This window comes from Ailuropoda melanoleuca, chromosome 1 (genome assembly GCF_002007445.2).
Source record: "Ailuropoda melanoleuca isolate Jingjing chromosome 1, ASM200744v2, whole genome shotgun sequence".
Lineage (NCBI taxonomy): Eukaryota > Metazoa > Chordata > Mammalia > Carnivora > Ursidae > Ailuropoda > Ailuropoda melanoleuca.
The window spans coordinates 126,434,645-126,461,486 of NC_048218.1; the positions used below are offsets into that span (position 1 = coordinate 126,434,645).

General features: G+C 43.0%; 2 protein-coding genes across 3 annotated transcripts in view; one reads left to right on the plus strand and one right to left on the minus strand.

Moving 5' to 3' along the window:
- Positions 1-10,463: 10,463 nt before the first annotated feature.
- Positions 10,464-19,488, plus strand: EFCAB10 (EF-hand calcium binding domain 10). Its single transcript, XM_002913629.4, has 4 exons — positions 10,464-10,700; positions 17,570-17,734; positions 17,845-17,932; positions 19,364-19,488. The coding sequence occupies exons 1-4, from the start codon at positions 10,592-10,594 to the stop codon at positions 19,398-19,400; spliced, it is 399 nt and encodes a 132-aa protein (XP_002913675.1). The 5' UTR covers positions 10,464-10,591; the 3' UTR covers positions 19,401-19,488.
- RINT1 (RAD50 interactor 1) overlaps positions 17,919-26,842 on the minus strand; it is a 29,772-nt gene continuing 20,848 nt past the window's right edge. For both annotated transcript variants that reach the window (XM_011233011.3, XM_019806686.2), the window contains 4 exons: positions 24,889-25,103; positions 20,858-21,038; positions 20,665-20,783; positions 17,919-19,747 (listed from right to left, as the gene is read on the minus strand). In XM_011233011.3, the coding sequence (XP_011231313.1) occupies positions 19,555-19,747; positions 20,665-20,783; positions 20,858-21,038; positions 24,889-25,103 (708 nt within the window). In that variant the 3' untranslated portion in view covers positions 17,919-19,554. The remainder of the gene's footprint in view (positions 19,748-20,664; positions 20,784-20,857; positions 21,039-24,888; positions 25,104-26,842) is intronic.

The window sequence follows — 26,842 nt, forward strand, 5'->3', positions numbered from 1 at the left end:
TGTGTGTCGGGGCACCTGGAACACTTAGTCGGTTAACCATCTGCCTTCAGCTCAGATCATGATCCCAGGGTCCAGGGATCAAGCCCTGCATCGGGCTCCCTGCTCAGCGGGGACCCTGCTTTCCCTCTGCCTGCCACTCCCCCTGCTTGTGCACACTTTCTCTCTCTCTCTCTCCCTGACAAATACATAAATGAAATATTTTTTTAAAAATTAAAAGAAAATTCTGTGTGTCTCCTAGTTGGCTTACTCAGGTCTCTGGAATTTCTTTTACTAAAATATTTGTCTCCTTTTTTATTTTTCCCATTACGCAGTAACAACTTGCCCGATGGATTATGTCTTGCTTTCTGAGTCGGTTGGGATTAGTCCGGTTCCCAGGAATGTATTTTAATAAGTGTATTTTCTTTTTTTTTTAAAGACTTTATTTATTTATGTGACAGAGAGACAGCCAGTGAGAGAGGGAACACAGCAGGGGAGTGGGAGAGGAAGAAGCAGGCTCTCAGCGGAGGAGCCCGATGTGGGGCTCGATCCCGGAACGCCGGGATCACGCCCTGAACCGAAGGCAGACGCTTAAGGACTGCGCCACCCAGGTGCCCAAATAAGTGTATTTTCTATTCAGTACATCCTCATAAGCCATGCACCTAGGCAAGTAAATGAGGAAAGTGCAAAAAAGCTGACTATCTCAAAAACAAAACCAGTACCACTGATGTCTGAGTCGGTACAGAACTACTGTGGGAAGCTTGCCCGCAGCTGGAGGTGTTGCACTCGTCATGACATCTCCAAACGCAACTCTGATCTAAGGTCATACATGTTGGAAAAGTTCTCTCAATTTAAGCAATTTTGGGAAGCTCTCTGGGTTTCCCTTTCACCTTCAAATATTTCAGCAAATTTCTAATCAAAGCAAGCATCATCATCACAAAAGCATTTGCTTCCTCTGAGACCTGAGCAAGCACTGTGGAAGCTGCTAGAAAAATAGGAGTTTGTGCAGCCTGTATTAGGATTTTCAGTTTCAACTCCCTTCACTTCCCTGTCTGATTTCCTAGCCAGTTATTCCTAACCCCTCCAACACACACACACACACGCACACACACACGCACGCATCTCTCAACTTTCCTGAGTAATCCGGACACCGTGTTGGGGGCTGATAGGGATAAGATAACAATTCTGTCAAATTATCAGAATAGGGTAAAGGCAGAGCTCCATAGAAGTGAAGCAGACAGGGAGGAAACCATGATTCACCTTCTTTTCTTTTGGAAAAAAATCAGATGCGTGTTTTGGGTTTTGTTTGCGATTTTTGCAGGTCTTTTGGCTCTGTCCAGCTCAATCAGCTGAGACAAGTCCACTGTGGACTAGATGCACAGTGCTGAGCACAGCACGGTCTGCAGAGAGGGCACCTCGGGGGCGCTCACCTTCAAGCGTGGAGGATGTTCCCGCCAGGTCGACATGGAGCCCAGCACCGTTCAACATTTTAATTAATGAATTGGCATTCACAGTAACCTTGGTGAATTCAAGCCTTGAATACCAACAGACAGATTTGTAGACTGGCTCTTACCTTGGCGGGGCACAAGGGAGGTTTCTGGAGCTGGAAGTGTTCTGTATCTTGACCTGGGAACTTGTTAAATGAATATAATCATTGGTGAAATATTTAACAGGTTGTAGGCTCAAGATTTGTTCATTTCACTGTGCACTTTGAAGTTGAAAAGTTTACACACAGACACAAGAAGTAAATGGCAGACTTGGAGGGATCATTGTGTCAGCAGAAAGAAGAAAGTTACGAAGTGGTTTAAGGAGAATACTAATGAGAGGCCCATTTTCACCCCCAAGTCCCCCAGGGACAGTAGGTGCCACAGAGGGGAGGGGGCAGCAATGGGTTGAAAATGGAGAAGGGGGGGCGCCTGGGTGGCACAGCGGTTAAGCGTCTGCCTTCGGCTCAGGGCGTGATCCCGGCGTTGCGGGAGAGCCCCACATCAGGCTCCTCTGCAATGAGCCTGCTTCTTCCTCTCCCACTCCCCCTGCTTGTGTTCCCTCTCTCACTGGCTGTCTCTATCTCTGTCGAATAAATGAATAAAATCTTAAAAAAAAAAAAAAATGGAGAAGGGGGTGGAAAGTGTCACTGGAGGTTGTCGGATCCCAAGGGAGCCCCATCACCTCCCCCATGCAGCCAAGGGACTGCTCTTTCCCTGTCCCCCAGCTGGAAACACAGGGTTATTTTCTAGAAAAACGGAATGGGATATGGAGATTCAGGATTAGGGTTAGAGGCTCAGCAGAGAAAGTTAGCTTGGGGTGGGATGGGGGCTGGGATGAGGCATGAGCTCGTCTCTTCTCATCATAAACTGTAGAATTTTAATTTGTTACCATTTGCATGTGTTGCTTTGATATTTTTAAAATTTGAGTAAGTACAATATCAGAGGCCTAAGTAATGGCGGAACATATGGGAGCCATGGGGTAATTGCACATGTGTGTTCAACAGACTACAGTGTTTGGTTCTGGGCTTGGAAGCTTACAAAGTCTGGAAATAGGACCAGAGAAAAACTGAAAGTGAGCAAATATAATTGATTACAATGACTTCACTTTCTGGAGCTGGTTAAAAATGGAACGCCTGGGCTGCCTTTAAAGGCAATCCTCCTTCACAGGGGGCCTTTCCCACTGGGCATTTTGTGTCGGTGATACACACAGGTTACACTGACATGCAGGGGCTTTTTTCTCTCAAGCCATGTATATTTCATGTTTCCTTGGACTTCGAATTTACTGTTAGGGATCCCTTTACAGTTCCAAGGAGCTGTCTTGTTCAATGCAACATGGTTCCTAAAATAGTGACAGGCATACAATAAATGTGGAATTCAGAAATGAAGCAATCGGGGCCCCTGGCTGGCTCAGTCAGTGCAGCATGAGACTTGATCTCAGGGTTGTGGGTTCCAGCCCTATGTTGGGTGTAGAGATTACCTAAAAACAAAATCTTAAAAAAAAAAACCAAAAAAACGGAGGAGTCAATGGTGTGTGGATAAATATCAAATATCCGGCTTTTGAGGGCGACAGGGGCAGCAGTTGCTGATTTCTGTGATGTTAAGACCCCCCACCATGGCCTACCCATTTCAAGCCATCAGCCCAAATTTGCTGAACACAGAGAGGGAGGAGAGGTGCACGGCCGAGTGTTCTGAGCCTGCACAAGTCAGCTCCAGGCCACCCTGATTTTGGCCAGTGCAACAGATGTGCTTATGACCAGTAATACTATATTAATTCATGTTAAACTACAAGCAATAATTTAATCCATGAGTGAGACCAGAGAGGAGAACTTTGCTGACACTTAGAAATGACCAACATTCAAGCCATCAATTTTTTTTTTTTTTTACCGCTTTTTATTTGTCTTTCAAACTTATTTCTATGTAAAAAGGGCATTGGGGCAAAGTGGGTATCTTAGTTTCAAAAAATAATAAAGCAATGATCTATCTTTCTTGTAAAAGCCATCCCTACTCTGTGGGCTGTGCTCCAAATGCTTCATTTGGAAGCTAATATATTCTTCCATTAAAATGTAATATCAAGCGTGATTCGGTTGCAGGACAACCCACAAAAGCCCATAGATCCACAATGCGCTTGAAGTCTGACATCGATGCAGTCGTGTTATTTGGGGAAACACATTCTCACTTTCAGCTAGGGAAGACAGGATTGTGTGCCCCCGGGCCACCACTATCTGCCAACTGCCTGGAGAGTCAAGACTTCACAATAACTGTGTGAGGTAGGCGAGATCTTTGCCCCCATTTCACAGATGAGAAAACCGAAGCTAATGGAGTCAAGTAATTTGGTGAGGACCACACAGCTTGTGAGCAGAAAGCCTTCTGGGAAAGGGTCCTTGATCCCCCAGGTAAATTGTGTGAAGAGTAAATCATCTGAGGTCATCCATCATACAAATAATTTAGAAGCACAAAGAATGTTTTTCATAAATTTTGTTCTGGGCTTCAATTTGTGGACCTAATTCAAGCTTCAACAGACCCAGGCAGTGTGATGGAAGTTAAATTTAGTCTCAGTTTATAAAACGAGGCTCAGTTTATATGATATTCTGAAATACAGAAGTGTCCTCAAAAATGAAACAGAAGAGGATTGCCTGGCTGGCTCAGTAGAGCACACAACTCTTAATCTTGGGGTCATGAGTTTGAGGTCCATGTTGGGTGTAGAGATTATTAAAAAAAAAAAAAAGTGAAACAAGACAGAAAAAGAAAAGAGTTCAGGTAAAAACTAGTGAAATGCAAATGAGGTCTATGCCTGAGTGAATAGTACTGTACCAGTGTTGATTTCCTAGTTCGATGGTGATGTTCTATGGTTATGTGATGTATTGTCATTGGGAAGAGCCAAAGGAAGGACACGTGGAACTTACTGCCTATTTTGTTTTTTAAGATTTTATTTATTTATTTGAGAGAGAGAGGGAGAGTGAACGAGCAAGAGAGCACAAGCAGGGAAAGGGGCAGAGGGAGAGGGAGAAGCAGGCTCCCCGTTGAGCAGGGAGCCCGGTGGGGCTCGATCCCAGGACCCCGGGATCATGACCTGAGCCGAAGGCAGACACTTAACCAACTGATCTACCCAGGAGCCCCGAGTCTATAGTTTCTTAAAGCTGCAATACAAAATCTGAAATGTTACCCCAGAAAGTCCTCCAGTAGGAAACCAAGTAGGACAGCCTGTGGACAGAGGTTATGGAGACTCCTGGGTTTAGCCAAGATTTCCTCTTCTTCTCATTTTTTTAAAGATTTTATTTATTTATTTGACAGAGACAGCCAGCGAGAGAGGGAACACAAGCAGGGGGAGTGGGAGAGGAAGAAGCAGGCTCCCAGCGGAGGAGCCTGATGTGGGATTCGATCCTAGAACGCTGGGATCACGCCCTGAGCCGAAGGCAGACACTTAATGACTGCGCCACTCAGGCGCCCCTCTTCTTCTCATTTTAACAAGACTGTTATGATAATAATAGCAAACACCTACATAGCACTTAGTACTACTGGGCACCATTTTTTTTAATAGCTTTACAAAAGGAGCTCACTTGGTCCTCAAGACATCCCCCTGCGAGATAGATAAATTATCCCCATTATATCCATGGGGAAACTGAGGCAGATATTTAGGTGTTTTTGCCCAAGATTGCATAGTTATTCACGGTCAATAGTAAAACTGGATTTTTTTTTTTTTTAGATTTTTTATTTATTTATGTGACAGACAGCCAGCGAGAGAGGGAACACAGCAGGGGGAGTGGGAGAGGAAGAAGCAGGCTCCCAGTGGAGGAGCCTGATGTGGGACTCGATCCCGGAACGCCGGGATCACGCCCTGAGCCGAAGGCAGACGCCCAACGACTGCGCCACCCAGGCGCCCCTAAAACTGGATTTTAAAGAGAGGTGGTCTGGGGCCAGAGACCACTACATCACCCTGCCTCACCTGTATTTTCCTGGAAAAATTGTGCTTTATATGATTTTTCCCTCCTTTTTAACAGCAAGTGAAACTCCTAGCTGAGGCTTCTCTGACTTACTCCTGGTTGAAAGAGAAAAAACAGAGAGGGAATCATCCCACGGTCTGTTCTGGCTGCTCAGCTTCCCTCTTAACACCGTGCCCCCCGAAACACACACTGACCGTGAGCTACAAAGCCGAGGGGCACGGGCAGATTGGCGAGTCAGATGCCAAAGCCCATGCTGCTTATGCCAGTGGTCCACAGCAGGGTGACCAAGGGCTAAGCTGACTTGGGACTTTCCTAGTTTTATCGTTAAAAGTTTCCCAGAACTGCTCCCTCGGGGTTCCGGGCAAGCAAGGAGAGTTAGTCACTGTGCTCTAGAACCACCCAGGAAGCTGGTAAAAGCTGTGATGCCTGAGACAGCCCCCCACGCCCCCCGGTCCGCAGAGCGCCTTCATCAGAGCCCCTGCGGGTGAAGGGGCAGACGCCGGGTCTGCTAACGGCTCCCCAGGAGGTTCCGGTGCGTGTCCTGGGTGGGGACGGGCTGTGGGACTATATTCTTGGGACTCCCGAGCAACATTTCTCAGACCTTCGGCTCGGGCCTCCCAGGCGACCATAAGGCAGGGCGTCAGTCCTGGCCGCCCACCAGGGTCGCCTGGGAGGCCTTTAATGCCCACCCATCTGGGAATGTAAAATGGTACAGCCACCTTGGAAAACAGTTCGGCAGTTTCTCAAAAAACTGCGCTCACCGTATGATCCAGCAGTCCACTCCTAGCTGTTCACCTGAGGGAAATGAAATCACATGTCCCCCAGAGATCCATACACCAGTGTCCGCAGCCCCTCTGTTTGTAATAGCTCCCCATTGAAAACAATCCAAATGTCTATCAGTGGCTGAATGGTTAAACAAATTGTGGTACCCCTGTCCCTGGAATCTTACTCAGCACTAGCAAGGAATGAAATATTGCAACAACATGGGCCAATCTCAAAAAATAATTATATTGAGTGAAAGACACTGAACCAAAAACAAATAAAAAATAAAAACAAAAAAACCCGTACTGTATGTTTCCATTTATATAAAATTCTAGAAAATGTAAACTAATCTAGAGTGATAGCTAGCAGGTCAGTAGTTGCCTGGTGATGGGGGGAGCAGGGTAAGGACAGGTGAGAGGGAGGAACTAGAAAGGGACACAGGGAAACTTTTAGGGGTAATAGATATGTTCCTCGTCTTGATTGCAGTGATGCTTTCATGGATATATACATACATCAAAACTTATCAATGAGTACACCTTAAAAATGTGCGGTTTATTAAATGTTAATTATACCTCAATCATGCGTTTAAAACAACAACAGGGGCACCTGGGTGGTTCAGTTTGTTAAGCGTCTGCCTTCACCTCGGGTCATGATCCCAGGGTCCTGGGATGGAGCCCTGCATTGGGCTCCCTGCTCAGCGGGGAGTCTGTTTCTCCCTCTCCTGCCCTTAACCATGACCAAGTTCTCTCTCTCTCTCGGAGAAGTAAAATCTTTAAAAAGAGAGAGAGAGAGATGGCATCAACAAGGAATAGCTGACTCCACTAGGGGGCATCTGGACACTTCTCTTGAGCATGACTTCCGGGAATTGCAGATTCGGGGCTTTGGCTGCCTGAGGGGTGCTGTGAGCGGGTGCACTGTGCACACGAATGTTGCCAGGCTTGTCAGAACAGAAAACACTCAGCGAGTTAGGAAGACGTCAGCAGGGTCCAGTGTGCTCTTCTCAGCCTGTCGGCCTGACTCCCTAGTCACAGGGCATCAGATTGCTGCATTTCGATGTCAAGGTTCTAGTGACATCGTTCAAACAGCATATTCAGGGATGGAGTAACCCATGGAGAGTAAATGAAGTTCCTACAGGGGGGCATCTGGGTGGCTCAGTCGTTGGGCGTCTGCCTTCGGCTCAGATCATGATCCCAGGGTCCTGGGATCGAGCCCTGCATCGGGCCCCCTGCTCGGCAGGAAGCCTGCTTCTCCCTCTCCCACTCCCCCTGCTTGTGTTCCCTCTCGCTGTGTCTCTCTGTGTCAAATAAATAAAATCTTCCAAAAACAACAACAACAAAAAGTGAAGTTCCTACGGAGAAGATCAAATGTCTTGAGCTTAGAGCACCAGGCAGAAATCACTGTCTCCAATGGACCACCACACAATCTTCTCTCCCTCCATTAAGGAACATTCCTGACATTTTTTAAATAGAGATTTTATTCATTTATTTGAGAGAGAGCGAGAGAGAGCATGAGCCAGGGAGGAGCAGAGGGAGAGAGACAAGCAAACTCCCAGCCAAGCACAGAGCCCCATGCAGGGCTCGATCCCACCACCCATGAGATCATGACCTGAGCCCAAACCAAGAGCTGGATGCTTAACCAACTGAACCACCCATGTGCCCCTTGACATTTTTGACTTTGCTTCTCCTGGACCTCAGGCCAGTCATTCAAAAGACACCATGACCAGCCCCCTCTGTCTTCTGCTTCCATAACCTCTATCCCCTCTGAAGGGGTCCCTCTCCAATTCAGCCCCTCCGCCATTGTCCGGCTTCTGCTGAGCTGAGCCAGAGTCACTTTCCTAAGTGATCACGCACCTTCGGGCAGCCCTGAAAGGGGCAAGCATTCGGGTGGCCATGATTTCGAGGGGGACGCACACGTTAGGCTTTGCTGTTTGTTCTTCACCGTCACCTCCATCGGGGAACATAAAGCGAGTTCCCAAAGTCAAGATCAAAACATGCTGGAGAGTAAGAGCTAGCCCTCATCAGCAGTTTCAAGTTCTTCCCAGAACCCAACAAGAACCCGGGGTCCGAGCTGGCCCTCGGGCCCACAGGCCCCAGAGTAATGCACTGGGGCTTTGTCGGCTTCGTTCCGACAGGGCTTTCCAAGCTCTGGATAATTCTGTCAGCAGGCCCCCCGCAGGCTGCCGGCCACGCCTCTGTGAGGAAAGTACAGCTGGCCTGGATAACGGCCCCTGTCATTCCATGTGAATCCCAGCTCAGTGCTCTCTTCCATCTCTTCGGTATGTGGGGGTGGGGATTCCACGTATGATCTCGTCAAAGGGTTGGGGGGGCTACAAAGCTAGCCAAGCACTCTCCTACATCATCCTGCAACAGTCTCCCTCTTAGACACCCAAGCGGCGCTGCCAGTGTGGGTGCAAGATGTTCACCATCTCCGAGAATGACTCCTCCTCCTTGGAGCGCCTCCTCCAGACTTTGGAGACAAAGAGCCCTGTCCCTCCTCTTTGCTCAAGGTTGTGCCCATCACCCAACCACTGGCCAGAAAGCCTCCTTCCCAAGGGGGGCCTGACCTCTGAAGATTCGGTCCGTTTCCCTGGCATGCCCGAGGCTACCTTCTGTTTCAGACTTGCTTCAGTCCCCTGGCATTGACTTTGTTTCCTCATTTCATCCTCTATATTTCAATTGCTTAAAAATTATTGTTCTTAAATGCTGAGTACATTTTTAAATTTGTAAAATATATAAAGTATGAAGAATCATGGTCCATGGGCACCTGTGTACCCACAACTCAGGTAACATAAAATCATATGACCATTACCTCTGAGGTCCCCAGAATAATCTTCCAAAATCCTATTCCCTTTCCTCTACCCTCCAAGGCAAACACTATGCTGAATTTTGTGTATAATTTCCTTGCATTTCTCAATAGATTTCCTACATGTTATAATCTGTAAACAATATATTGTTTAGTTCTGTAGTTTTTTTTACCTTTATATAAATTGATTTTTACAGTATATATTCTCTGGACAATAGACGATAAGATGCTTTTGAGATTCACCCATGTTGTTGCAAGTGGCTACAATGGGTCATTCTATTGTGTAATATACCACTTTTTTTTAATCCATTCTTTTTTTTTTAAGATTTCTTTTTTTATTTGTCAGAGAGAGAGAGAGAGAGAAGCAGGCAGAGGGAGAAGCAGGCTCCCCGCTAAGCAGGGAGCCCGATGTGGGGGCCCTGGGATCACACCCAACCTACTGAGCCACCCAGGCGTCCCCAGTCCACTGTATTCTTGATGAACTTTGGGGCTGTTGTCAGTGTTTGCTATTACCAACAGTGCTGCTGTGAACATTCTTGTACCTATATCCTGGTATACCTGTCCAAGAGTTGTTCTTGGGTTGGAATTTCTGGGTCATAGTGCAGAAACATGTTTATATTATCAAGATAATTCCAAATCGTTTTTCCAAAATGGATGTTCCAGTTTACGCTCCCATCATCACTGACTGTTTCGTTGCACTGTATCCTTGCCAGCCCTTGATACTGTCCAACTTCCTAACTTTTACCAGTCTGGTACATACAAACTGGCATTTTCTTGTACTTTTAATTTGTTTACAGGATTGCTGAAGAGGCTGAGAACGTTTTCGTATGTTTATTGGCCATTTGTCTTTGCTCTCCTTTAAGTGCCTGTTCTGGGATAACTCTCTGTTGAGCGGCAAGAGCACAGGCTTCAGAGCCTGGCCCTCAAGGACAGAAGTCCCAGCCTAGAGTCTAGTTTAGAAGGTACAAGGACGATTGAGGAGCGGCCCTCCTAGGCTAGGCACCTGCATCCCATCTGACTCAGTGACTCTCCCTCAAAACTGTTGTCGGAGGCTCTCTGTCTGATAAGATCAGCTCCACGCAGCCTCGTTAAGCAGCAGAGATGTTGGAGCTCAGGATCCCAGCATGCTTCCTGACCCTTGATCCCGTGGAGAAAACCGACTGTCTTCCTGCCCCGTTGTCCAGCCTGTGCTGCAGGCCGCTCACACCAAAGATGGTACTTAGGGCTCTCCACTGTACGCTCTATAACCTCACAGGTTCCTTCTGTTATTAGTGCATCCTGTGTTATTAGAACCTGAGGTCTCGTTCGTTGGATCAACAAGTACTGAGCTAGGTGTTAGGGACAAAAACAGGAAAAGACAATCAGGCCCAGCCCTCAGCCAGACTGGGGAACCGGGCCATCCGCCCACAAGGGACTCTGCACCGGTCACTCTCACCCTCCGCGCAGGCCCCACTCCACGCCCCCCAGGCTTCCCTCTCCGCCAAGTGGAGAACTCCAGGCCCAGGTCGCCCTCTACGGGAGGCGCGGGAGGCGCGTCACAGGACCGCGCCGGGAGGAGGGGGTGGAGCCGTACATCCACGACCGACGCCGCCTGGTCGCCTAGCAACGCCGCCTCGCAGAGCAATGCAGGCAGGCGGCAACCGGGAGCTGGAGGCCAGAAATTATTTGGAAAAACATCGGATTATGGAGTTGCTGAACTATCTCACCAGTGCCCTCCTCTTTTTCCGGCCAGGTAAGAGTCTTGCCTACCACTCGGCTTTCGGTCCCACCCGCCTCCCTGCCGGGACGGTTCCCAGAAATTCCCAGTACAGCCTTCCCTGCACGCCCGTGCCGCCGGCCCGTTCCCCTCCCCCGCCCCACACACGCCCACTCTCCCGTGCTTGAGCCCCTCTGCCAACGAACGCCGTGGCCCTCAATCAAACGCGTCCTGCTTGAACGGCCTCTTTGTGGCTACCACTGGCCAGGTGCGCGGGACTCACGCAGGTGGAGGCTCGTTGTGGGTGGGCGAGAGGCTAGAGGAACGTCCTCCTTAATACTCCGGGAGCGTGGGCGAGGACCTGCACTTCAGTGTCCTCTTCTGGAAAATGGGGATAACAGCGAATTTATGGACTTGTGGGGAAGATTAAATGACTAATATAGAAATTAACCCTATGCCTGACAACCAACAGATGTTTCATTTTGATTTTTATAAAAGTATACGGATGGGGTTTAAAAATCAAAAAGCACTCCAAGGCTTATAATGAAAAGCAGCACTTCCCTCCCTGTCCCAGATTCCTACTCTACAGAATGATTCCCAACTCCTTTAGCTCTTTACCTTGATATTTCTAAATCACAGACTAGTACTGCTACTTACTAAGGTCCCCCCAACCCCTCAGGTTTAGATTTAACTTTATACTGTGTAAGAGGAAACTTCAGCTCTCTTACACAATGCACGTACCTGTGCGCGAGCACGCACGCACTCACACCTGTTCCCACTCATCCCCACCTTCCCAGTAATGTTAGAATTCAATTTTGGTTGTGACCAGTATTCAGAATTTACATTATTATTAGGCAACTATCCACAGCTAATCCATGTAGCATGCTATGATTGCATTTCCTTTGTTGATTTCCCTGAAATTAATACTACATTTTAAATGTTTACTTAAATTTTCTGTGTCATTAGCACTGATTCATTGATACCCTCTTTTGGTCACCAGCAGAGATTTCCTCTCAGTAGGAAAGGAGATTCATCCTGTAATCACCACCCCCAATGCATCCCCCAGCTCTCTGTCTTCCTGCTCTGGGCTGGACTGATGGCCCGGCTGGATGGCTGTCATTCAGGGGTTTCCCTCTGACCTTAATCCTCTTCACCCATCTCCTGTGCTTCCAGCCTGTTTGTTTTATGGTGCTTCGGTCTCCCTCTTTTTTGCTTTATCCACCCCCTTCCTCTACAGGAACATATCCTCTCGTGGCTCCCTGAGAGAGAGTGCTTTGTTCGAGCAGTAAATATTTTGAGAACTTACATATGTGAAAATGTCTCACCTTACACTCAAACATGATGATAACTAGGGTATATACAATTCTTGGTTAGAAAATATTGCTCTCAGAATTTGGAGGGCATTGCCCCTTTGTCTAATAATTGCCACTGTTGCCTTGAAGAGTTTGATGTCATGATGTCATCGGATTCTTGACCTGTTTAATAGATTTTTTTTTGGTCTGGAAGTTTTTAGGATTGTCTTTTTATTTTATCCCTGGTGTTCTAAATATTTATATGCCTCAAAGTGGGTTTGGTTTTGTTTTTGTCTGTTTTTTCTAATTTACTGTACTAGTCGGTACTTAGGGGTCTTTTTTAATTTGTAGATTTTTTTTTCTGTTTCCTGCTTCTTTGCTGGCCTTTTTCTCTCGAGCTCTTTATGATGTCAACCAATGTAGTATCTCGAGGATTTGTTTTTTCCTTCAACATAAAGGCTTTGGACTCGTTTGGCAAAAACAATTCTCCTATAGAAGGCATGGTGGGGGAAGAGAATCTAAGATACAGATTTTCTTAGCAGAGGACAGGAAGGGGAAGTCTGGTAGTAATGACACGGTTAATAATGTAATCCCATCACATTCATAATTTAAATAATTATCAATGTAAGAAACTGAGATGCTGTTACCCCCGTAACAATGTGAACTTTTTTTTTTTAAAGATGTTATTTATTTGAGAGAGAGCACCCACAAGCAGAGGGGAGGGGCAAAGGGGGAAGCAGACTCCCTGCTGAGCCGGGAGCCTGATGAGGGACTCAATCCCAGGACCCTGGGATCATGGCCCAAGCTGAAGGCAGACACTTAACCGACTGAGCCACCCAGGTGCCCCACTATGTGAACTTCTTGAAACATCTCTACAAACTCCAAAGGGGGTGGGGAGGGGCAGGGAAAAGGTGAAGAAATACTGAGGAGAAGCTAGGGAAGGGTTTGGCTGGCATCCAGGGTACAGGGCAATGCCTCTCCAAGTTCCCTGCCCGGATCCTGCTAATGGCAGAGAAGAGGGGACTTGTAACTTTGGTGTCTGAGACCTTAGCCTGATGTTGCCTGACGAGTTTCTTTCGAGTCACCATAAAGATTTACAAGTTTTGTTCTTCTGTAGATATCTCCATTTCTTATTATAAAAGTTTCATATTACTCACCAGAGTGTGATTGATTCTCAGGAAGAAACGCTATCTTTACCTTGGGTCTTTACGAAGCCTCTGGCATTATGACACGTATCCCAGTTTGAAAAGCTTTAATCTTAAGGGATTTATGGAAAATAAGACTAGACAGTTTGATTGCATTACTACTGTTCAGAGAACAGGTCTACAGTCCCACATCCTCAACTCCAAAATTCTATCTGAAAACCAACAGATTTTCATAACTCATTTAACAACAAAACCTAACATAACCTGAAGTCACTCGGTAGGAAAACGTGTCACTTCCCAGTGACAATTCTGTGCTATGGAGGGAGGGAGTATAAATGCTTAGGGGAGGCCTTTAATAAAATTAGAATTTCATTTTTAAAAAGGAGCCAGTTATAGTAACCCAGATGAGAGATTCTGCTTTGGGAATGGTTAAGTGAGGATAAGAGATCTTTGAGAGTTATGGAGGAGAAAAACTCAATAGAGATGATTAGGGTTGATTAAGTTGGGGGCTTCCAGATGCTTCCCATATTTGAGTTAGTAGAGTGTGGTAAAGCCTGCAAATTCTAGGGAGCACATTGCCTGGATTCATACTAGCTGTGGGTCTTGGGGAAGTGATTGTTATGAGGAATACCAGGCACATAGTGAGGGTTCAGTAATTATTAGCTGCTGTTACTGAGATGTGAACTTGAGGTTTTGTTTTCCTTGAAAAATTGATTGTCATTATCAGCTGAGCTTTATATAACTTAGGTTGTTAGTAACATTTGGATCTTCCCTTCATGTTTTATTTTGTAATTTTTTTAAAGATTTATTTATTTATTTGAGGGGGAGAGAGTGCACGAGCAGGGGGAGGGGCAGAGGGAGAGAGAGAGAGAATCTCAAGCAGACTCCGAGTCCAGGGCAGAGTCTGACAGGGGGCTTGATCCCAGGACCCTGAGATCATGACGTGAGCCAGGCGCCCCCCTTCATGTTTTAAAAGGTTACATCTTTAGGGGCGGCTGGCTGCCTCAGTCAGTGGTGCATGCAACTCTTGTGCTTGGGGTTGTAAGTTCAAGCCCCCTGTTGGGTAGAGAGGTTACTTAAAAAAATATTTCTTCAAAGTTAATATCTTCATTATTTCTGTTTTAAGTATTTTAAAAACATTTTTAGAAGCAGGCAGAGCAGGGCGCCTGGGTGGTTCAGTCACTGACCATCTGCCTTCAGCTCAGGTCATGATCCCAGGGTCCTGGAATCCAGCCCCAAGTGCAGCTCCCTGCTCAGCAGAGAGCCTGCTTCTCCCTCTGCCCCTCCCTCCCTGCTTGTGTTCCCTCTCTCTCGTGATCTCTCTGTCAAATAAATAAATAAAATCTTTAAAAAAAGAAAAAAAGAAGCAGGCAGAGTATAAATTATAGACTCTAGACATAAACATTATAGCATCTCATGTAGTCTAAAGGGTATACAGTAAAAATCCTTCATCAGAGAAAGACACCAAGTTCCATTAGGCTTATTTACTTTATCCTTTAAAAGTAGTGAACTGAAATTCAAATTTGGCCTTTCTCTCCTTCTGAATTTGATAAGCAGTTCAGAGAGAAGTGACAGAAGACTACATCCATGATGTGATTGCCTTTAGTAACCCATTTGTTTCTATCGTCTGTTAAAATTTGTACAGAAAGGCACAAGAGAGATCTAAAAACATAATCACAATGTGTGGATGCCATTTGAATAAGTGTTTACATTCACTTTTACTTTTTAAATTTTCTTTACTATTTTTAAAGATTTTATTTATTTATTTGAGAGAGAGAATGTGCATGAGTAGGGGGAGGGGCAGAGGGAGAGGGAGAAGCAGGCTCCCTGCTGAGCAGGGAGCCCAACATGGGACTCGATCCCAGGACCCTGAGATCATGACCTGAGCTGAAGTCAGATGCTTAACTGACTGAGCCACCCAGGCGCCCCTTCTTTTTTTATTTTTAAAAAGTGTTCACAATTCATTAAATTTGTAAGACAACCTAATACCATAAGACTCCTAGAAGAAAACACAGGGAAGAAGCTCCCTGACACAGGTCTTGGCAATGATTTTTCAGATGTGACACCAAAACACAACAAAATAAAAAAAAACCAACTGGGGCTACATCAAACTTGAAAGCTTCTGCACCACAAAAGAAAGAATCAACAAAATGAAAAGGCAGCCTATAGAATGGGAGAAAATATTTGCAAACTATTTATCAGTTAAGATCTAAAATGTATAAAGAACTCCTACAACTCAATAGCAAAATATCTGACTTAAAAATGGGCAAGGCATGGTGCCTGGCTGGCTCAGTCAGTATAACACCAGACTCTTGATCTTGGGTCATGAGTTTGAGCCCCATACTGGTGTAGAGATTATTAAAAAATAATAATAACCTTAAAAAAATGGGCAGAGTAACTAAATAGGCATTTTTCAGAAGAAGATATACAATGGCCTGCAGGTACGTAAAAAGATGTCTAACATCACTCGTCATTTGGGGAAACGCAAGTCAAATCCACAATGAGATACCACAATGAGATACCGTGTCACATCTCTTAGAATGGCTAGTATCAAAGGCAAAGATAACAAATCAGAATGTGGAGAGGAAGGAACTCTCGTGCTCTGCTGGAAGGACTGTGAATTGGTGCAGCCACTGTGCAAAACAGTGTGGAGGTTGCTCAAAAAAAAAAAAAAAAATCAGAAGTGCTGTGCGCTCCAGCACTTCCGCTTCTGGGTGTGTGTCCGAAGGGAGTGAAAACAGGGTCTGAAAGAGAGAGCTGCACTCTCATTTTATTGCTGCATAATTCCCAACAGCCAAGAGGTGGAAACAGCCTAAGTGTCTACAGATGAATGCATAATGAAGATGTGGTATATTTATACATCAGAATATTATTCAGCCATGAGAAAGAAGGAAATCCTGCCATTTGCAACGTGGATGCCCTTTGAGGATATGCTAAGTGAGCGAAGTGAGACAAGACAGATACTGCATGCTGTCACTTATATGGGGAAACTAAAAATGCTGGGTTAAAAACAGAGTAGAATGGGGAGTGGCGGGGGAGCAGGAGAGCTGCTGTTGAGGGGCACGTACCTGCAACTAGTAGGCGAGTCTTGGAAACTGAATGCGAGGCATAGTGCTTACAGACAGTAATACTGTATGAGAAACATCAAACTTGCTGAGAGAATAGATCTTAATTATTCCTGCCCCAAAAAAGAAATAATTATGTGATGTGATAAAGGTGTTAGCTAGTACTACAGTGACAATCATTATGCAAAATGTACATGTATCAAATCAACATGTTATGTAAACTTAATGCTACATGTCAGTTATATCTCAAAAGAAATAATTATCTTTTAGATACATGTTCAAATATTTATTAATGAAATATTATTGCTGCAATTTACTTCAAAATAATACAGGAAGAGGGGACCCGGATGAGATGATGGTGAAATGAGACTGGCCACAAATATAAACAGCTAAAGTTGGTTGATGGGTTCATTACACTTTCTTACTTTTTTATATTTATGAAATTCTCAAGAAAAAGTCTTTTTTTTTTTTTTAAGATTTTATTTATTTATGAGAGAGGGAGAGCCAGAGTAGGAGCTGAGGGAGAGGGACAAGCAGACTTGGTGCTGAGTGCTGAGCCCGACGTGGGGCTTGAACTCAGGACCCTGAGATCATGACCTGAGCTGAAATTACGAGTCAGACGCTTAACCGACTGAGCCATCCAGGCACCACAAAAAGTCTTTTTTTTAAATATTTTATTTATTTGACAGACAGCACGAACAGGGGGAGCAGCAGGCAGGCAGATGGACAAGCAGACTCCCCACTGAGCAGGAAGCCCTATGCGGGACTCAGTCCCAGGACCCTGGGATCACGACCTGAGCTGACAGCAGACTCTGTGTGTGTGTGTGTGTGTGTGTGTGTGTGTGTGTGTAGTGAGTGGCACTTATCATCTAAGCTTCTCCATCTTAACCTCTTTGTCAGCTTCATCATAACTGACCTGCATTATTTCTGGAAAGATGGATCTTTTTTCATCTTTCATGTTGCTTAAATGAAAGATAGCTTACTTATCCAAAATATTGCTTTTATGTTAGAAGTGAACATTTCATGCTTCCTAACTGGAAGACTATATTAATCTAAGAGTTTGTTTTTATTTACATTTATCCCTTCTTTTAGCTGGCTGCCTTCTTCCATGCATCACGCTGTACCTTTTTTTTTTTTTTTTTTTTTGGTTTTCGACACTTGTCTGCAAATTAGAACCACCTGAGGAGCTTTTCAAAAAATGCCCAGGTCCCATATCTTGGATAGAGCACTTTATATATGTAATTAATTGTCTAATGTCTTGTTTTTCTTGTAAGCAAGGTCTATGACCCCAGTGCCTAGTACAGTACCTTGAACTTGGTTATTTAATAATTGTTAAATGACTATTTCCATTTGTGATATATCTTAATTTTATATCAGGAAGAATTGGAACTATTCTTTTACAGAAAAACCAAGAGAGTATTTAATATCTGTATTGGAACGACTGAGAATTGCCAAGATAACGGGCGTGGCTTTCCCTTTCTTTATGGATCACTGTAACATTGTGTCTATGTTTGAGATGATGGACACTTCAGATAAAGGCACCATATCATTTGTGCAGTACAAAGAAGGTCAGTATCATCTACCCACTGAAGTAATAGTTTGTGCTCATTCCTTAACTCTCCCTAGTTGAAAATAATGCTCACTTGTAAATTTTCCTTTCTTCTCATTGATTTTACAGGCCTAAAAACCCTGGGTCTGTTGAATGAAGATGAAGTTTTAAAAGACGATGGACATGCAATAACTTTGGAAAAATTCAGAGCTGAAGTGTAAGTTTATTTTTACATGGCTGATATTTAAATGACAGGACATGACTTTGAAGTACAATGAATACCTACCTTTTGACAGAAACATTTCATTCCCTTGAAACTTTCAGCTGTCTAGAAAGCAAGGAGTGACAGTCAAGTCTGGAATTAGGCAGTTTGGGGGCAGCTTCATTCTTTTCTCAGTGGGAAAGCCCAGCAGTTCTCAAAGAATGAGGGAGAGAAGCCCCAGTCTGCTAGAACTAACAGAAAAGCTTTGAACTCAATACACTAGTTGGAAAATCTCTCTATAAGATATGGAGCAATAAAGGTTCTCTCAGAGTATTTCCTTGGTTATTTATCACCAAGTACATGTTTATCGATAGTATAGGTTGTGGGCGCCTGGCTGGCTCAGTCAGTAGAGCATGTGACTCTTTATCTTGGGGTCGTGAGTTCAAGCCCCATGTTGGGCACAGAGCTTACTTCAAAAAAAAAAAACCCAAAAAAAACCAGGTTGCATGCCAGCCTGACAATTTTCGATTTGAGGCATTATAGCTTGAAAAGTACTATCTAAATGCTAAGTCAGAATAAAAAAAGGAATGAAATTTAATAGTTGTAGGCTTCTAACAATGTAACTCAATTCCTTTAAATATTTTGTTCTCTGAGGATTTATTAATCAAGAAATCATTATGTAACAGAGTCCAGAGGCAAGGAAAAGTCGGAGGGGGAAAAAAAGCTAAAGATTCCCGTCTCATTATCACTTACATAAATATTAAACAAAAACTGTTTAGTTCCCATCCCTACCCCGGGGGAAAGACTGAAACACAGTGCTCTGGCCTGAAATGTTTCATCCAAAAGAAAAGGCTGCCCACTGTCATAGGGAATGGAGCTAGGAAGGATTTTATTTATTTATTTTTAAAGATTTATTTATTTATGAGAGAGAGTGAGCGTGCGGGGGTAGGGCAGCAGAGCGAGAGGGAGAGCGAGAATCGTGAGCAGACTCCCCACTGAGTGTGGAGCCCAATGCACGGGGCTTGATCTCTCAACCCTGAGATCGTGACCTAAGCTGAAACCAAGAGTCCAACGCTCATCCGACTGAGCCACCTAGGCGCCCATAGGAAGGATTTTAAATGTAAGGACATTTGTGGAAAATGAGAGCAATTCTGTTTTAGTCACCATCTCATATGTTTTCTTACAGGAAATACAGTGAATTTCCAAGCCAAATACAGGAACTTCAATTATAAACATGCATTCTAAATTGATCTTTTAAAAATTTATTTGCTGTGTTTGATTATCTACAATAGTCTCCCTTAATTAGCAAAGGAAATTGAAAACTCGTTGTGATTTATTATCTCTGCTCTTGTATCTTATTCAACAGACATACTTAGCATTTCTATTTGTAAATGGAATTACTCTGAGTTTTCCTGGCTTCTGAATTTTCTGTTTTTGTTTTCTTAGGAACAAGAGGACTGAGGAAATATGGTCAGCATTTTAATAACACCATAAGTCCAAGATAATAAATGATTCTATAAAATAGTTTTCAGTTGTCCAGTTTCATTAATTCAGAATGTCATCATATACCTTGAAATCCAGCTGGCTTCCTCTTTGTTAAAAACAAAAACAAAAACTCCAAAACAAAAAAAGATGCATTACTTTCCAGTGTTAGGCCAGTTTGTCCTCAGGTTAAGTAGAATCTCAACATCTTGTTGAGCCAGTTTGTAAATTCCAACTTCGTTTAGTGCCGCTGTGGCGGAAGGTCGTCCTGCAGCGGTCTGCAGCACATCTTTCAGAAGTAGGGCAGAACCAACGTTCAGGTTCAAAACAATACAGGCTTCTTTTACACTGTTGGAAAAAAAAAAAAGGCAGAAGGGAAATGAGATATCCATTATCTGTATCATCCACACTATTCCATAATATTTTCATTTTCAGAAACTAAACAGCCTCCCTGCACTGCTAGTCCAAATGCCCTCTATGAAAAGTATGTATGGATTTCTTATTTGGCTCTTTTAACACATTAGGACTATGTATTTGTACAGTGTATATTTCATTAGGTTACTATAATGTAATAGGACCATTGTTTTCAATGTATATCTATTACTTCCCAAAATATAATAATGATACTAACATAATAGCCTTTTAAATGTAGCTAAGACTTTAGCTAGATTAGAATATGGAAAGAGAAACAAAAAATTCAGATAACTTACTAAAATAAGCAAAAATAAATCTTTCATTTTATAATAACTTTATAATAACTTTAAAAGGAATACTTTATAATCTCAAATTCCCCCCCAATAGTTTAAATTTTAAATCAATAATTTCTAAAAATACTCCTAAGACTTTATCTTACATACGCTTATAGTTATGCTTAGAACTTAATTTAATACTAAATAGTTAAGAAAACAAATCTTCAGGCCTGGCCTACTTTAGGTACTAAGCATATTTTTAATTTCTTTCACTTCTTGAATATGGCAGAATTGCACTCGTTTGCATTTTCTCTCTCCAGTAACAGGCAAATCGGAGCATTAAACCAAATGCAAGAAACAAAAAACCCAACACATAATTTAGATCCAGTTCTGATAAATTTGGGGGGTCATGAATCACAGATTGGGTATACAGTGCATGTTTTAAAATTTCAATTGATGCTCTATTTATCCCACCAAACATCACTGGAATCCGAGAGATTTTAGAAAAAAAAAAAAGGAATCCACCTCCCCTAAAGACTTGATCCATTAGTAGTCACTGTTAAATATTGAGCTTACTGTTTAAAATAATTTTCCGGTCTCTTGCAATAGTGGGAGAACAAGGGGAAGAGATTCCGGGTCATATCAAACTGCAGCTGAGCCGCTCCTCCTTCATTGAAGTGATTAGCAAGAATGATCTGAAACAAAGAGCAGTTCGTGTAGCGGTCGCCTTTGTCCTCACGGCCCTCACACGCGGTCTGCTCTTACTTACTTCTTGGTAGATGTATACATCCAGCTTCTCCACAAGCATTTGCCAGAAAATTTTAAACAAGGAAAAGCAGAGCTGCTGCTCCAGCTGAAGGGAGCGGTCTCTGATGGTGAGCAGGAGTGGGCAGGCCGAGCTGGACAGGGACATCACCGCCTGCTCGGCCTGCGACGGCAAGGACAGCCACCTGCAAGACACAAGAGCGGCACGGCCTGTGGCACCTGAAATTGGACTGAAAGATTTTCAAACTTGGTGTTTTTAAAGATTTAACAGATCCTTTTGAATTCCAGGAAGTGCACTTTGGATAAGAAATGATGTACAGCCCAGCATGAAAAGCTGTCTCAGAAAATAAATATATTTGGTGGGGGGCCTGGGTGGCACAGCAGTTGAGCGTCTGCCTTCGCCTCAGGGTGTGGTCCTGGCGTTGTGGGATCGAGCCCCACATCAGGCTCCTCCACTATGAGCCTGCTTCTTCCTCTCCCACTCCCCCTGCTTGTGTTCCCTCTCTCGCTGGCTGTCTCTATCTCTGTCGAATAAATAAATAAAATCTTTAAAAAATAAATAAATAAATAAATAAATATATTTGGGGCACCTGGGTGGCTCTGTCAGTTAAGCGTCTGCCTTCGGCTCAGGTCATGGTCCCAGCGTCCTGGGATCGAGTCCCCGCGTCGGGCTCCCTGCTCAGGGAGGAGTCTGCTTCTGCCTCTCCCCTGTTTATGCTCTCTCACTCCCTCTCTCTCAAATGGATAAGTAAGATCTTAAATAAATTTATACTTTAGTTCTATATTAAATATTCTGCATGTAATGAGGATGATACATAGTTTTTTTAAATCCCCCAATTTTAATATGACTTACTGATATAAAACAGGCAAACTGTAACCCGTATTAGCACTTAAGACATCAGCTAACTTTGTGACCTGATTTTCAGCAAAATCACAGGGACTGAAAACACTTCCATACTGATTATGAATACTCTGTGTGACAAGGACTGTCCTCACCCAGTACAGCGTGCAGCAAAGCTAACAGAGACGTGCACACAGAGCCAGGACGGGGCGGGGCGGGGGGGAAGGGTACAAGGCGGGCACAGGATACGACAGGAGCACCATGCTTTGTGAAGTGGGTGACAGGCCCTTCAACCCCACGTCACACACCAGCTCTGGACTTACAGATACACCTGAAGGCTCGATTATGATCCATTTATTCTAAGAATGTCTGAATATATTTTGGAAAGATTTCCATCAAAAGGTCAAAGATTGTAGTGCAAAGGGCCAAATTCTGCTGTCTAGACACCTTGGAAATCTGTATATATCCTCTTTCGATTTTTTTTAAGTTTTTATGTTAATCACCAGTGCTTATCACAAGTGCCCTCCTTAATGCCCATCACCTATTTCACTCACTCCCCCACCCACCTCCCCTCTGGTGACCATCAGTGTGTTCTCCATAGTTAAGAGTCTGGTTCTTGATTTGTCTGTTTCCCCCTGTGCTCATTTGTTTTGTTGTCTTAAATTCTACATATGAGTGAAATCATATGGTATTGATCTTTCTCTGACTTATTTCACTTAGCATAATATTCTCTATCTCCATCCATGTCTTGCAAATGGCAAGATTTCATTCTTTTTTATGGCTAAATAATATTCCATTATAGTATATATTCCTTTATATATACACACATAAATACACACACACACACATATATATCCATACGTATTTATGGATAAAGATATATATCCATTCATCAGTTGATGGACACCAGTTGTTTCCATGATTTGGCTATTCTATAATACTGCTATAAACATTGGGGTGTATTCATTCCTTTGAATTAGTGTTTTTATATTGTTTGGGTAAATACCCAGTAGTGCGATTGCTGGATCATAGGGTCTACTTTTAACTTTTTGAGGAACCTCCATACTGTTTTCCATAACGGCTGCACCAGTTTGCATTCCCACCAACAGTGCACAAGGGTTCCTTTTTCTCCGCATCCTTGCCAATACCTGTTGTTTCTTGTTTTTGATTGTAGCCATTCTTACAGGTGTGAGGTGATACCTCATTGTGGTGTTGATTTGCATTTCCCTGATAGTCCGTGATGTTGAGCATCTTTTCATGTGTCTTTGGGCCATGTGGATGTCTTCTTTGGAGAAATGTACGTATCTTCTGTCCTGTTTTTTTGTTTGTTTGTTTTTTAAAGTAAGCTCCATGCCCAGCATGGAGCCTAACACAGGGCTGAGATCAAGAGTCAGACATTCAACAGACTATGCCACCCAGGCGCCCCTGTCCATTTTTTAATTGGACTATGTACTTTTGGATTGTTGAGTTTTAGAAGTTCTGTATATATTTTGGATATATAACCCTTTATCAGATATGGATTTGCAAATACCTTCTTCCATTCTGTAGGTTGCCTTTTAGTTTTGTTGACTGTTTCCTTCGCTGTACAGAAGCTTTTTATTTTGATGTAGTCCCAATAGTTCATTTTTGCTTTTGTCTCCCTTGCCTCAGGGGACCTATCTAGAAAAAAGTTGCTATGGCCAATGTCTGAGTCACTGCCTGTGCTCTCTTCTAGGATGTTTATGGTTTCAGGTCTCACATTTAGGTCTTTCATCCGTTTTGAATTTATTTTTGTGTACGGTGTAAGAAAGTGGCCTAGTTTCATTCTTTTCCATGTTGCTGACCAGTTTTCCCAACACTGCTTGTTGAGGAGACTTTTTCCCATTTTTCTTTCCTGCTTTGTCGAAGATTAACTGACCATATAATCATGGATTTATTTCTGGATTTTCTATTCTGTTCTATGATCTATGTGTCTATTTTTGTGTCAGTAATGTACTGTTTGGATGTCTATAGCTTTGTAAAATAACTTGAGGTCTGGAATCAGGATGCTTCCAGCTTCACTTTTTTTTTCAAGATTGCTTTGGCTATTTGAGGTCTTTTGTGGTTCCATACAAATTTTAGGATTGTTTGTTCTAGTTCTGTGAAAAATGCTGTTGGTATTTTGATAGGGATGGCATTAAATGTGTAGATTGGTCTAGGTAGCACTGACATTTTAACGATGTTTGTTCTTCCAATCCATGAGCATGGAATGTCTTTCCATTTCTTTGTGTCCTCTTCAATTTCTTTCACCCATGCTATAGTTTTCAGAGCACAGGTCTTTCACCTCTTTGGTTAGGTTTATTCCTGGGTTATCTTATTATTTTTGGTGCAATTGTAAATGGGATGGTTTTCTTAATTTCTTTTTCTGCTTCATTATTGGTGTATAGAAATGCAACAGATTTTTGTACGTTGCGTATCCTGTGACTCTGCTGAATTCATTACCGGTTCTAGCAGGTTTTTGGTGGAATGTTTCAGGTTTTCTACATACAGTATCAGGTCATCAACAAATAAAGTTTTACTTCTTCCTTACCTATCTGTATGCCTTTCTTTTTGCTGGCGGATTGCCGTGGTTAGGACTTCCAGTATTAGGCTGAATAAAGTGGTGAGAGTGGACATCCCTCTCTTGTTCCTGACCTTAGGGGGGGACCTCAGTTTTTCCCCATTGAGGATGATGTCACTGTGGGATTTTCATATATGGCCTTTATTATGTTGAGGTATGCTCCCTCCAAACCCACTTTGTTGAGGGTTTTTATCATGATGAATTTTGTACTTTGTCAAATGTTTTTTCTGCATCTATTGAAATGATCATATGGTTATCCTTTCTCTTATTGATGTGATGTGTCACGCTGATTAATTTGCAAATACTGAACTCTTGCAACCCAGGAATAAATCCCACTTGATTGTGGAGGATGATTTCTTTTAATGTACTGTTGGGTTTGGTTTGGTAATATTTTGTTGAGGATTTTTGCGTCTGTATTCATCAGGGAGATTGGCCGGTAATTCTCTTTTTTTGAGGTGCATTTTCTGGTTTTGGTATTGGTATGGAATGAATTAGGAAGCTTTCCTTCCTCTTCTATTTTTTTGGAATAGTTTGAGAAAATAGGTATTTATCATCTTTCAATTTTAACAAACTGGACTTGAAGAGTAGAGTTGTCAGAAAATACATAAGGACTTACCTTTCTTTTTTATATAATTTTGCAGCTTCTTTAACTTCTCTAAAAACATGGTCTACTTGGCGGGTCAACATGTCATGCTTTAAACGTTCCAGCAGGTTAATCATGTCATCAAAGACAGAACTCTCCATCGAGGCTAGCTGTCCCAGCTGCAACTTACTGAGGGTGTTATTCTCTGCAAAGACCTCCAGTGCTGCCTGTTGAAGTTGTAGGAAGAACTGAAAGCAAAAATAGGTTAACATGGTCATTAGGATACTTCTTTTTTAACAGCTTGAAATATAATTCATGTACTACATCTTATTCATTTAAAGCGGACAATTCATTGGGTTTTAGCACATATTCAGAGTTGTGCATTTATCACCAAAGTCAATTTTAGAATGTTTTCAATACCCCAAAAAGATACCCCACACTTAACCATCATCTCCCAATCCCCTCCCTGCCTGTCCCCCGAACCGTAGGCAACTACTATCTTCCTGTCTTTGTCGACTTGCCTGTTCTGGACGTTTCATATAAATGAAATTATACATTCTATGGTTCTTTGTGACTGGCTTCTTTCATTTAGTATGTTTTCAAGGTTTATCTAGGTTGTAACATGTATCAGTAGTTAATTTCTTTTCATTGCTGAATAATATTCCATTATATTTACATTTTACTTATATATATATTTATATTTTATTTATATATGTATTTATCCATTCTTCAGTTGACAGATAATTGGGTTCTTACCACATTTTGTCTTTATGAATACTGCTATGAACATTTGTGTGTAAGTTTTTTGTAGACTTATGTCTTTTTTTCTCTTGGATATACCTAGTACAAGTGCTGGATCACATGTAATTCTATGTTTAACTATTTGAGGATATGACAGGCTATTTTCCACAATGGCTGCACCAGCCATGTGTGACCATTAAAATTTCTCCATATCTGCACTAAGAACACTTACTATCTTTTTTNACCCCGGGGGGAACCAAACTTTTTTTTTTGGCCCACTTTCCGGGTACCGGGTTTTTTTTTTTTTTTTTTTTTTGGAGATTGAGAGAGAGTGTGCATACAAGGAGGGGAGATGGCAGAGGGAGAGGGAGATAGAGAATCTCAAACAGACTCTTCACCCAGCACGGAGCCAAACATGGGGCTGGATCTCACAACCCTGAGATCATGACCTGAGGCGAAATCAAGAGTCACTGGCTTACCGACTGTGCCGTCCAGGTGCCCTTGTATTTACTCATGTTCTAAGGCATTCAGAAGTATCAAATAGTATTATTTTTATTTTTAAAAAAATTTTTAGGGGGCCCCTGAGCGTCTGTTCTCAGCAGGAGTCTGCTTAGGATTCTCTCTCTCCCTCTCCCTCTGCCCCTCCCCCGCACCTCTCTCTCCCAGTCTCTTAAAAAAAAAAAATATATATATATATATGGCCACCTGGGCGGCTGAGTCAATTAAGCATCTGACTTGTGATTTAGGCTCAGGTCATGATCTCATGGGTTGTGGGATCAAGCCCCATGTTGGGCTCCACGCTCAGCATGGAGTCTACTTGGGATTCTCTCTCTCCCTCCCCCCACCCCCCGCTCTCAAGCATGTGCGCACTCTCTCTCAAATAAATAAATCTTAAATAAATAAATTAATTAATAAATTCAGGCAGACCAAATCTGTCAACACACAGAATTCTGTGGAAAAAGGAAAGATAAATAAAATTCCTGGACGTAAAAGGCCTTATAATACTTGCTAACCAGACCCAAGGTTTTGATTTTTAGACTTATTTGAAAGATACTTCCCACTATAAGAAATTAATTTTTTTAGATGATGGTATTGTGGTTATTTTTTTTAAAGGAGTTCTTTTAGAGATACATTTTGAAATATTTATCATGAAATATATCCACAATCTTCAAAATAATCAAGGGTGGGGGGATAGAGAAGAGGCTTAAAACAAAATTGGTGTAAGAAGCTGGGTCATAGGCATGTG

Excerpts from the sequence above, each read along its gene's own strand:
- EFCAB10 (XM_002913629.4), top strand. The coding sequence starts at position 10,592 with ATGCAGGCAGGCGGCAACCGGGAGCTGGAGGCCAGAAATTATTTGGAA. Across the intron at positions 10,701-17,569 it reads CCTCCTCTTTTTCCGGCCAG|AAAAACCAAGAGAGTATTTA; the intron begins GTAAGAGTCTTG and ends ATTCTTTTACAG. Across the intron at positions 17,933-19,363 it reads GAAAAATTCAGAGCTGAAGT|GAACAAGAGGACTGAGGAAA; the intron begins GTAAGTTTATTT and ends TTGTTTTCTTAG.